The sequence below is a fragment of the Pholis gunnellus genome, assembly GCF_910591455.1.
Source record: "Pholis gunnellus genome assembly, chromosome: 14".
NCBI lineage: Eukaryota > Metazoa > Chordata > Actinopteri > Perciformes > Pholidae > Pholis > Pholis gunnellus.
This window is the reverse complement of record NC_136541.1, coordinates 24096734-24109528: the sequence shown is the minus strand read 5'-3', so window position 1 is coordinate 24109528 and position 12795 is coordinate 24096734. Positions and strand designations below refer to the sequence as shown.

General features: G+C 41.7%; 1 protein-coding gene across 2 annotated transcripts in view; it reads left to right on the top strand.

Annotated features, from left to right (window-relative positions):
• LOC306706345 (solute carrier family 12 member 7-like) overlaps window positions 1-12795 on the top strand; it is a 28414-nt gene that overhangs the window by 9990 nt on the left and 5629 nt on the right. For both annotated transcript variants that reach the window (XM_079173380.1, XM_079173379.1), the window contains 19 exons: window positions 1400-1546; window positions 3787-3841; window positions 4511-4641; window positions 4750-4859; window positions 4945-5049; window positions 6187-6386; window positions 6526-6687; window positions 6881-6979; window positions 7156-7213; window positions 7514-7688; window positions 8716-8834; window positions 8985-9083; window positions 9233-9352; window positions 9506-9610; window positions 10175-10343; window positions 11210-11405; window positions 11523-11692; window positions 11970-12101; window positions 12295-12402. In XM_079173380.1, the coding sequence (XP_079029506.1) occupies window positions 1400-1546; window positions 3787-3841; window positions 4511-4641; window positions 4750-4859; window positions 4945-5049; window positions 6187-6386; window positions 6526-6687; window positions 6881-6979; window positions 7156-7213; window positions 7514-7688; window positions 8716-8834; window positions 8985-9083; window positions 9233-9352; window positions 9506-9610; window positions 10175-10343; window positions 11210-11405; window positions 11523-11692; window positions 11970-12101; window positions 12295-12402 (2460 nt within the window). The remainder of the gene's footprint in view (window positions 1-1399; window positions 1547-3786; window positions 3842-4510; window positions 4642-4749; window positions 4860-4944; window positions 5050-6186; window positions 6387-6525; window positions 6688-6880; window positions 6980-7155; window positions 7214-7513; window positions 7689-8715; window positions 8835-8984; window positions 9084-9232; window positions 9353-9505; window positions 9611-10174; window positions 10344-11209; window positions 11406-11522; window positions 11693-11969; window positions 12102-12294; window positions 12403-12795) is intronic.

The following is a 12795-nucleotide window of genomic DNA, read 5'->3' as shown; positions in this document are numbered from 1 at the left end:
TAGCTAGAGGTAGTTCAATTTAAATATATTAAGTCTAGAATCAGCCTGTGCAATACTCAACGTGGATTAATAGTATATAAACCTCTCCACAAATCCCCCCAAATTCACAGAAAAAAAGGAAAAAAACTAATTGCTCTCATTACTGACGGCTAAACCTGCACATGAAAATTGTTGAAAATATTCTCCTATCACAACAATACTGGCGTCCCTGATTATACTGTCTTCGGGTGACAGACGGTGGGACCTTGAACTGTAGCTTTGTGTTAGAGACACTGATGATGTTACAGTGAAACCCGCCCCCCCGAAGGAGCTGAAGAGCTGTGCCTTTCCTTTAAAAGCGGAGGTCTGAGACTTGCAGAGGGAGACTGAGGAGGGGAAAAAAGCAGAAAGGAAGAGAAAGACGAGCTAACAGAGAGACACGATGTGGGATATCTGGAGATCAACATCAGGCACGTCACAGTATTTAGGCAGACAACTGAGCGCAGTGGAGAAAGCGCAGGACAAAGCGTTTGTAACTGGGAAAATGGTACGTACACCTGGTTGTTGGGGAGACAAGAAGGTATATAGTAAGTGTTTGTGCAGCGTGATGTACTGTAAATATCATGGAACATATGGGAAATGATGGTGAGGCTGTAAGCACAACAATGTTAGTTTGTAACTAAAGCTGTTGTATGGATCTTTATTTCTAATATTTTAAATATATTTTGCTTTTGGATGTAAAGTTAAAAAACGTGCATATGTATATTTTTCCCCACACTGTCAAAGAATAGAGTTTAAAGACACTCAGTGTGTATGTTTGAGATTTAGCATGTTCTAATAATAGCATATTATTATTCTATATTCTATATATTATTATTATAAATCCTGACTGTCTAATCATGTCTCCGTGCTCTTATTATACCGGGGGTAGAGTTTGCAGAGTCAGGATAGCAACTTAACTTAGCAACTGTTTAACATGAAAACTCTAACTTTTTTTTATGAAAGTACAGGATTCTTAACATTTTGAAAATAATTTCTCACAAAACAGTTAATAAAAATGAAATGCATCAACGTCTCATTGAAGTCATCGTGCACAATATGACTCTTCCATTACATATAGTCGGTAAAAGGAAATTAAATCACCCTGTAAAACAAGGCATGTGCAAATAAAAATGACTTTTATTAACCAATTTTAAAATTATAAATGATAAATGCACGAAAAGAGAAAACTATTTTCTTTCATAGCTTATTTTCTTTAATACCTCATAACATGTCAAAAGCATATCTTCAGTAATGTAATATGAATGAAATGTATATAAAGGAATCCAAAGGTCACATGTATTGTAGGAGTCTCCCTCTCATGTTTACCCTGCTGATCCTCACCTCTGTGCATGTGTGCGCTTGTTTAATCTGTCCCCAGGTGCCCCAAATGGGAACCTTCATCGGAGTTTACCTGCCCTGCATGCAGAACATCCTGGGCGTGATCCTCTTCGTGCGTCTCACCTGGATCGTCGGCACAGCAGGAATCCTGGGAACCTTCGCCATCGTCTCCATGTGCTGCATCTGCGTGAGTGATTCACAAAACCAACCGCAGAACGTATTGACTTTCTCCTGAACACAGACACAATCAGCAGAAAGAAACGGGGCGTCGAACTGAGTGAGGTGATCACACTTCAAATGAGATGCGTTTCTTTTGGGGATCAAAATGGGACTGGTGGCACCGACGGCACTGTGAATGAAGGAAAGACAAACAAGCGAGGCCCCCTCTCGACCGTAATTCTACAAATGCCGAACAATTCAGTCTGAGATTTAGAGCATGGCAGACAAAACTGCAGGCCAATCAGCACACCCTCCTCTGGCTCTTTGAAGTCGATTCACGCCCGAGCTCAGAGGGGCCTTTTGCAAAACGAGCAGAACATTTGCGTGTCATTTACAACCAGGGCTCATACGTCAGCGGCTCTGCGGCCAAACAGAGAGCTGACTGTTTGAAAACTTTGAACTTAAAATTCTCAGTGCTCATGTGATGTGAACAGCCGGGGCACTCAACGCGCCCCTGCAGTTAAATGTCCACTCTGCCAGGCTCTGATGCTTCAGACCAAAGAGATGAGAAAGTCTGAGGATGTGATGGTCGTGGTGCTGTTTCTAGAGGTCGCATGTCATCAGTACGACTGGGTGTTGTGCTGCGTTCCAGACAACTCGCAGGTCTGAAGTTATCCCGTCGATATTTCCAACTTTCGACCTCCAAGCCTTGATCGTTACAAACTGATGTTTCTTTGGCAAGTTTACACACAGCAGTGCGGCCCCACATTTCTCTTCTTTGGTGGTACTTTTAACGTTTTCACAAATAAATTGTGTGCAGAGAAGATACATTTCAGAGATTGTTTTCTATGACCAGACACCCAATAATGTTGATGTCATATTTGAACAGCAATTTTACATGCAGAACAAGTTTTACTACAGGATAGTATGTATTTAGTTGATGGTTTAGCATTTAAAATGTGCGTTTCCTTAGTTGTCAGACAACTGAAGTCGATGGATTTTCCCCAAGTTTACAGGTAGGAACACTGACTTTAATAAGTCTTTGTTCTTTTTGTAGGAGGAGGTCAGACATTTTTCAAGTTGTCTGGAACGCAGCATTAAACCACAGCACTTGTACATGTAGTGACTGAAATGTGTTCATTGTGTTGGGTATCAATGACTGTCAGATACCTGCCAGACCTTTGTCCCATCTATCCTTAGTGATGGGATAAATAATCACGAGAGTGATGTCATGGCTTTTCTTCAGCAAGAACTTTACTGCAATGAGGAAAAGATGGCGGTTTCCCCGAGGTATGTGGGGCGGAGACCAAAGCAATCGATCTCAGACTCAAGATCAAGACAACTATGTAGATCACAGTTTAACACTAATGTATCTTAAATTACACCATAAAGAACAATGTAAACAATGTAGGAAAAACACATTCTTAGTATTTAAACCACTTATTCACATGTAATGAATTTGATCTCTTGTGGATTTCGTAAAACGTCATGTTATTTATGAATGATCTAATCACATAACAGATCATGAAATTACCATTTTCTTTAACTTTTAAAACTTGTCACACCAGCGTGATCCCACATATTCAGTTTAGAGAGAACAACAACAACAATCAAAAAACCTGCAAACTAAAAACCAAATTGGACTATAGAAGTGTATGTGACTGGAACATGATGTGGTCAGAGTTGGCTCGGTATACAATCACTTATAAAGCCACCGTAAAAAGACGCATTGATTTTGGGGCATTTCCCTTTAAACGACATGCTGTTACAGTTCAACGGTTCTCCTTGTTTCTTTCCTATTTGGGATCTGGACTATAAAAGCAGGACTATGTGGACCTGCATGGGATTGACTGATTGTAGCCCTTATGATTTGTAACTGTATTTACGTCTGTGTTACTCTGTATTACGTGTACTTATTGTCATGCTTGAATGACCAGCAGTGGACTTTCTTACATTTCACTCCCTCTTTTTTTTTTTTTTTTTACTTTTTTATGGTTTAACAATCAAAAAGTTTAGCTTCTCTTGTCAAATAATAAAAAAAGGATTTTGCAAAACATTTTATTTTTTATATTATATTCTACCGTAGTAGAAGTACAAAAGATCCAAAAGATCCCATAAAGATTATTTAGTTTCCAAGGAAAACAATTCAATTGATACACAGCCCGTAACAGTAATGAGTTGTTGCTTCAACACATCCTGGCAGTATTTAATGAGTTTATCCTGTGAAACCTTTTGACACTAACGTGTGTCCTTTCTGCTTCAACACAGACCTTGCTCACAGCCATATCAATGAGCGCCATAGCAACCAACGGAGTTGTCCCAGGTACATCATGAAACGTTTTGTTCATTTGTATTATTGACATTTTTTTTTTCACGTGATATAGTGTTTTCATTTACCACTGGCAAAACCGTCTGTAACATTCTGTAGCTATATTACGGTGACTACATCACCCTTTGTTCAACAGCTTATCTGTGGTGAAAACAGTCATTTCCTAAAAACCTCACAGGAAGAAATCGTAGAGGCAATCTTAAAAACAATATACCCCCCCCCCCCCCCCCCCCCCCAAAAGAAAATGCCCCTAAATTCTTGCATTTCATGCCTAACATCCTCTAGAATCTGCTTGACACGTCACGATAAATAATGTTATATAAAGTGTTTTACTGAAAATCCAACTGTCAACGGAGAACCTTTAAACTCAATAAATAATGTAATGGTTTTTACTGCATTACCTTTTGATTGATGATAAATGCTAGTGTCTTTGTTCAGCACTCTCCCTCATAGGCAACATACAGCCCCAAAGAACTCACTCACTTCTCTCCACTCTGACACTTAATTGCTAAAGAATTAGATAAACATATTAACATTTTGATCAAATCAGACCTTCTCCCATCATCCCCCAGTGAAAAATGTCTTTTTTACGAAATAAAGTTTAAAATACCAAGGAATACCCGTACCAGCAATCAAACTAACTGGGATTCTATTTCTCCAAAGCTGGCGGCTCGTACTACATGATCTCCAGGTCTCTGGGGCCTGAGTTTGGAGGAGCGGTGGGTCTCTGTTTCTACCTGGGAACCACCTTCGCTGGATCCATGTACATACTGGGCACCATAGAGATTCTGCTGGTATGTTACACACTCTGGCGGATAAGAGATCGGCCACGTCTGCAGTCACTTCTGCTGCACGTTAATGACACACTCACTCTCTTTCTGATGCCTCCTCCCCACTGCCAGACCTACATCGTTCCGACAGCGCCGGTGTTTGAAGAAACGTCAAACAATATGAGAGTCTATGGCACATGCTGCCTGTTCCTAATGGCTCTGGTAGTGTTTGTGGGGGTGAAGTAAGTATCCACACACACACACACACACACACACTCTAACACACACCAGCATGCAGACTCACATGTATTCCCGTTCTTTCTGCAGGTATGTGAACAAACTGGCTCTGGTGTTTCTGGCCTGTGTGGCTCTCTCCATCATGGCCACTTATGCGGGAGTCATCAAGACGCTCATCGAACTACCAGAAATGAAGTGAGTTCCTAAGAGCTGAATAATAATTTCTTATTTAACGCTGGCATGTTTTTCAGGACAGAAATGTTCTTATTGGCGATATGCTAACTTGAACTCCTTTTAAGTGGATATTTATGCAAAATGACAAATGGGATGCACTTCATTGCATTCATTGTGACTGTTGTGGTCACGGCTGTGACACATTGGTTTGTAATATGTGTAACACTAACAACATGCAGGTGTTGTGTGTGTGTGTGTGTGCAGTGAATTGGCCTGGCTGTATTGAAGCCACGGTATTCCTTGACTCCTGTTGTGTATTGGTAACACATCTGTTATATCTGATATAAACATTGTGAGCACCTGCTCCCGAGTTGCCAAATACGGCAGCTTGATCAGAAGGGCCCACATTCGCACTCTACGTGGCCCCAGTTGTGCTGGGAGTAAAGGAGTGTAAAGAGCGTCAAAGTCCGCATTTGGCAGGATGTCGCGTTGGATGGATGGGTCCCATGTGAAACCAAAAGCCTTATTTTAAGATACGTAAGCAAGTTAAGTTACATGATGTCACGTAACATACTTAACTTGCGTTGCATAATTAACTATGCAACAAATGTTAGTGTACGTGAACTTGCCCCAATATTCTAGCTCAACGACGCTGCTCTGCACCGCTTTCATATGAAGGTTACAGCTGATAACCCTCGCCGTCATTGCAGTAGCGTAGCACACACCCTCTGGTTTACCCTCAGGTAAACACTTTTAGCTTTGTCAGCGCTATTACCGCTGTTTGCACCGTTAGCTGCAAGCCGTCTGCTCAGCTGTCGCCGCTATGTTGGGAGCCACAGGGAGGCGATCCCTCTGCTTCCACTGAATATCAAATTCAGCGCATTTAACTTGAACCACAATCTTTTCCTAAACCTAACAAAGTTTTTTTCTTGTAAGCAACAAAGTCTATTCTCAAAAGCGGAAACAAAACTGACGCTAGAGAGCTAAGTTTAAGTGTATGGCCTCTCAACAAGCTGCTGATTTGACAAGATGGGAGTGAGAACATGTGCAAAACACAGCTTTTAACAACCACTGTAAAAAAAAAAGAAATTGAAAATTTCAAAAAATTCAAAAATTCTCTTTCAATCATTGTACACATTTCTTTTCCATCCTTCACAGTGTCTGTCTGTTGGGGAACCGATCTCTGAAGAACGATATGTTTGAGACGTGCGCCAAGACGGTGCTTGTGAAAAATGTCACCGTGACCACGGAGCTATCGGGCCTCTTCTGTGACAACGCAACTTGCGACGATTACTTCGCCCTAAACAACTTGACAGAGTTACGGGCCATACCTGGGCTCCTGAGCGGAGTTATCAAAGGTGAAGCTAAAATCCAGTATTGTTTCTCTCTCATGCCACCAGGCTAAACTATCAGCTTTGTCCACAAGACATTCACTGTCCAACGAGAATGGATCCTCTATGTTCATGCGGCTGTTTTTCCTCCGTGTCTTTCTGCTAGACAACCTGTGGGGCGACTATGGTCCAGCTGGTACGCACATAGAGAAGAAAAGCCAGCCTTCAGTACAAGCCAAGGACTCGGGCAGAGACTTGCCCTACGTCTTCAATGACATCGCAACCTACTTCACTCTGCTGGTGGGAATATACTTCCCCTCCGTCACAGGTAGATCAAATACCAAACAAAAGTGAATAGGTTAGGAGTCTAATGTATTGATGGGGAAATTAGGATGATTATGATGTTATATATTGAAACACGTTGAAAAGAGACGGAAGTAGACATAAGTAAAGGATCACAATACTTCCTCCATAACTGACTCTAGCTCTCATGTTGTGTGTGTGTGTGTGTTTGATTTCAGGTATAATGGCTGGTTCCAATAGGTCTGGTGATCTCAGAGATGCCCAGAGATCCATCCCAGTAGGAACCATAATGGCAATTCTCACCACCTCTTTCATCTGTATCCTTAAGACATATATACACACTACGGTACAAACCATCATATGCATGTGTAGGAGGTGTATCAGGTGATGACAGAGAGCAGCAACTCTGATTTTGACGATTTTATTAGATTAGGCTTGTTTACCGCAAAGTAAGTACAACGCGCAAGTATTTCTATCTTAACGTCTCGCTCAGACATCTCCTGCGTGGTCTTGTTTGGAGCCTGTATTGAAGGAGTGGTGCTGAGAGACAAGTAAGGGTATTTTATTTAACTCTGTAGAGAAACAAATGGGAGCAACATTGGTATTTTACAGGTAATAGAAGATGGAAAGCTTTTTTTTTTTTTAAATAGTTCATTTGCGTGAAATGGAAATGTGTCTTTGACGTAGCTCACACAGTAACAGTGCACTTTGTGTTGTATCAAAGATGCTCTATAATAAAGATGACGCACACTTCCTGTTTCCTAAGTGGGCGTGGTCATGGCCATGACTCTCAGTGGGCCGTCTCCTTTCTGAACTGCCTCTCATGGTGTGCGTGCTTATGGTGGTTGCAGGTTTGGTTACTCAGTCAAAACGAAGCCGGTGATTGGCATTCTGGCCTGGCCATCGCCTTGGGTGATTGTGATTGGCTCGTTTTTCTCCTGCTGCGGGGCGGGGCTTCAGAGCCTCACCGGCGCCCCCCGGCTGTTGCAGGCCATCGCTCGGGATGGTATCATCCCGTTCTTGCAGGTCAGTGGGAGAAAGACCTGTGTTTTAAAACATTTTTTATATGTTACAGTCCTGTGTGCTTTTACAGTCAAGCGTCACCCTAACACAAAATGACTCTTTTCAGCTTCCTCTCATGCCTCATGACATTGCCGTGCGTGTGCGTAATTACACAGTAACGGCATTGTTTTGCTCACCAGGGCCTCATGCAGCATGCCGCATATAAATAATATATTAGTATTTATTTTAAAAGACAATAATGCTTTTATAAAATAATGAAATTAATTATTTATTATATTATAAGTGGTAAAAAAAACATTATATTAATTTAAAGCCTGCGCAACATCACGTGGAAGAGAAATTGTGGCATTCGCCAATTTCCACGTTCGTGGAATTTTCGCTTTGGTCCACATCTGTCGGGCCAGTCGTGTCGGCTACAGATTAACTACAGAAAACACTCGTGTGACCTGAAATCACGAGACAATAATCTGAAGGAATTTGGAGTTATAATATGATACAAAAATATTATATATTATTTTTAATCAAATATTAAAAAAGAATGTATAAATATTATATATAAATTAACATATCATTCACCAGATTATCCTCGTCATCATGGCTTGCCATATTATTTTTAATTTTTTAATTTAGTTAGGAAACCTAACCCCAACAGCTGCCTACGTGTCTTTATGCAGGTCTGCCAACTTTCACCATCTCACAAACCTCACAGACATTTAAGATAAGAAAACCAAAGTTTTCTTGCAAACTTATGATGCAATAATTAATTGGTCTATACAATGTCAAGAAATTGTAAAAATAAATATGCCCATCACAATTTGCTCAAGGCTCAAGGTGATGCCTTTCATTTCTCTCTGGCGTTTTTTCCTTGATAAATGACTGAAATAATGACTCAGTTGTCACATATACAATATTCTAAATATGCTACATTGCAGTAAGATTCAAACCAAAACATGTAATGCTTCTTATAATATATGAAATTCAAAAGTTTTGGACCATGATGATAAGAAGTGTTTGCGTGTCTCTCTCTCAGGTGTTCGGTCACGGGAAGGCTAACGGTGAGCCCACCTGGGCTCTGTTGCTGACAGTGGGGATCTGTGAGATAGGGATCCTCATTGGTTCTCTGGATGCCGTGGCCCCCATCCTCTCCATGTAGGTGGCTTGACCCTGTAGAAAACAATTAACAGTCGGTCTGCTCTCTATCCAACCTGTTGTCAGTCCGTGTTACTTTTTCTTGCCAATTTTACAACAGTCCTTTCTCTCTTTAAAAATCTTTCTTTTCTGTTTTTGCTCCGCGCTCAGGTTTTTCCTCATGTGCTATCTGTTTGTTAACCTGGCCTGTGCTGTTCAGACTTTACTCCGCGCCCCTAACTGGAGACCTCGCTTCAAGTTCTATCACTGGTAAGAACACTTTCCTACTAAAGGCAAGAACATGTAAGATGTAAGCTTTCCAAAGCTTTGATTAAAACCACAGATTATGGTTTTTACACTTGTATAAATATGTAGTGTGTGTGTGTGTGTGTGTGTGTGTGTGTGTGTGTGTCCGGTAGGACCCTGTCCTTCTTAGGGATGAGCCTGTGTCTCTCTCTCATGTTCATCTCCTCCTGGTACTACGCCCTGGTCGCCATGGTGATAGCCAGTTGTCTCTACAAGTACATTGAGTACAGAGGGTGAGTCTGTCGGTTTCAGTATCATGACAGTAGAGGAAGCTTTATATCTTTCATGCCACTGAGACCCATCAAACATATGAACATCTAATTTTATTTTTGAAGCATTTGGGTACGAGATGAAACACTTCCCATTTTGGAATGTTGTGGTTGCAGGGCAGTGAAGGAATGGGGAGATGGGATCAGAGGCCTGTCCCTAAATGCAGCACGCTACGCTCTCATCCGGCTGGAGGAAGTGCCGCTACACACCAAAAACTGGAGGTGAGAGTGTGTGTGTGCGTCGTGAATTGCTTTAATCCGAATGAAGCCAGGGGAACACAAGCTGGTGTGCTATTTGCAGGATCTTTATTTCTTGTCATGCCTGGAAGTAACTTTCCCTATGAGTCTAAAATGAAAATCTGTGCAAAATATAATCTAAACAAACATGTACTTAGCGGCAATACAGTAAATAAACAGTAAATTGCTGTACTAATTTACTGTCGCTCCGCAACTTTGTCTGACTCATGATGGACAGTTAAAAAGAAAAGGATCAGAAAATGTATTCCACGTATTCTTCTCCCCTGTCAAAACCATGCACCTACATTACCCACAATGCAGCTCACCCGCTCTCAGTTCAGTCTAGGATTCAGGTGGGTTACGCTAGTAGTGACTCATCTAGCCTCGAGCCAAACTTCACACTCCCCAAGACATGTAAACAAAGTTTAAACAAAGAGTAAAACTGGCACAATTTCTCTTTAGTATAACAATAGATTTGTAATATTTTATTCTTAATGCTTATTTTTTTCCCTTGTATTCTACTACTAACATGTATCTCCCTTTCTTCAGGCCTCAGCTGTTGGTGTTGTGTAAGTTGGACTCTGACCTGGTGGTGAGACACCCTCGCCTCCTGTCCTTCACGACGCAGCTCAAAGCGGGAAAGGGACTGACCATCGTCAGCTCGGTCTTGGAGGGAACCTTCATGGCCCGAGGGAACGATGCCAAGACGGGAGACAAGGTTTGTCAGTCTGCTCTGCCCGTTCAGTCCTTTGCGTGGTGTTCAGGTCTCGGGCCTCCTGTGTATTTTCAAAGCATACTGTAGAAGCCACAGGCACAGCACCCATTTAAAGCTAATGTAAAAACCGTGTGCTCATTTACATGTTCAACCTATACGCTCACTGGACACTTTATTAGGCAATATTTCCCCACATGTGGGAAAATATTAGAAAAAGTTGTATTGAACAGTTCATATCATATGGTGACAGTTGTACCTTTAAAAAGTTGCCACTGAGTGTATGTTGTATCATTTTCTATGCAGCTACAATCATTTAAAAGTGATATTATCTGCAAAACAAGCACTTATACTTTCAGAAAATATAAATTCAAGTTCAAATAAAGAGTTTTTTTTTTTTTTTGAAATTATATATTTTTTTAAATCCAGCGAGCTATTGTGTTGGTGTATTATTTGTTTTCTTTTCTTTCACATACACGCTAAATAATGTCAAAATACCTTTATGAACACATTATCAAGTTGTAAAGGTTCCAGCCAGTACAAGTCAGCCCTGAGTGAGGACTGATGGATGTGTTTTTGTTTTTTTGTAAGCTACCACACCACAATTACAATCAAGTCTTTGTTGGTCCTGCTTGAGTGTGTTTATGTGTCTCTGTAAGTAAAAATTTCAGAAAAAGTTTAATGCAAACTCAAGTTAGTCATCCTTCATAGAGTCAGTCATGTCAAAGACTAGTATCAGTCTGAAGCCTGATAATTCTGCTTACAATCAACTTACATCTAATTCCCCAAATTTTCGTCACCAATTCGTCACCCAAATCCGTTTTACCATCCTTCCCCTTCTCCCTTTCTTCTCTCCTCTTGGTCCCCATCAGAACTTGAAAACAGCCATGGCTGCAGAGAAGATGAAGGGTTTCTCCCACGTGGTGGTGTCTTCCAACCTGCGAGACGGCTTCTCCCTGCTCATCCAGTCAGCAGGGCTGGGAGGAATGAAACACAACGCCGTCCTGATGGCCTGGCCGACAGGCTGGGGACAGGCCCGGGACCCCTCCGCTAGGGCGAACTTCATCGGTAAAATACACGGGAACGCAAGAGGAAAACACAGGAGGACAGTAGAGGGAGACTCAGAACCCTGACATGAAAAACATTTGAAATGCTCGCTCTCTTTCTCTCACTCTCTCTCTGCAGAAACAGTGAGAGAGACGACGGCGGCCCAACAGGCTCTGCTGGTTGCCAAGAACATCGACCATTTCCCTGGCAACCATGATCGTCTGAAGGAGGGAACCATCGATGTTTGGTGGATCGTACATGACGGTGGACTGCTCATGCTGCTGCCATTTTTACTGAGTCAACACAAGGTGTGTGTATGTGTTGTCTTTTCCTTTTAGGTGATTTATTTCACCAGCTTTTCACTGTCATTCTCTGAAAGCTAATTTGTGTGTAAAGGCTGCCAGTCTTCCCTTATAATAATACAAATAATTGATGTTGTATTGCTTCACGTAACTGCTTTGAGATGGCGTAATTGCTGCTCACATGTCCCTCCTAAAGTAAGGTCACAGTTAGGATTGAGTACTCTTGGATTGGCAAACTAACTGTGTGTGTAACCAACAGCTGATTCATCTCTTACCTCTACAGGTGTGGAGGAAGTGTAAAATGCGAATATTCACAGTGGCCCATATGGAAGACAACTCCATCCAGATGAAGAAAGACCTCCAGATGTTTCTCTACCATCTACGTCTGGATGCTGTGGTGGAGGTGGTGGAAATGGTGGGACGATTTGATATTCAGTCAATTTATTTTGGTTTCTAATGATGGTTGAGCCAGGTGGTGGTAGTTTTACCTGCCCTAGGGCAAGATACAGAAAGGCTACCTGTTTCTCTAAAGTGCCCTTAATTAGAATTAAGGGCCCTTAATTGGCCACACCGGAGTAACTACAAATCTGTTCTATGTGTCCCTCCAGCATGAAAGCGACATCTCAGCCTTCACCTATGAGAAGACGCTGGTGATGGAGCAGAGGTCTCAAATGCTGAAACAGATGCAGCTGTCCCGCACTGAGAGGGAGAGAGAGGTACGTGACACTCTCGTTTGACACTGTAAGAAGTCTGATAAAAACGTCGTCATTACACACACATTATAAGGATGTGTCCCAACCAACAACCATCAAGATGTAGGAGTGGCACATTTGCATTGTAATTAAATTAAATTTAACTGAGACTTTGCTAAGCCCCGCCCCCTGCTGCTACTCGTCAGGGCTACCATGGAGCCCACACTGTCACTAACTCTGCATTCCCTGAATAAATATAATCTCAATTTTTGAAAAACAACAAAGCAATTTCAGAGAGAAGCAAGCCAAACAATATATGTTTGAAGGATATATCAGGATGTCAAAAAAACGGGTTAAAAGGTAGAAGCTAAAGCTACAGATCACAGTGTAAAAGTGAACCACCACATCATCCGGAGA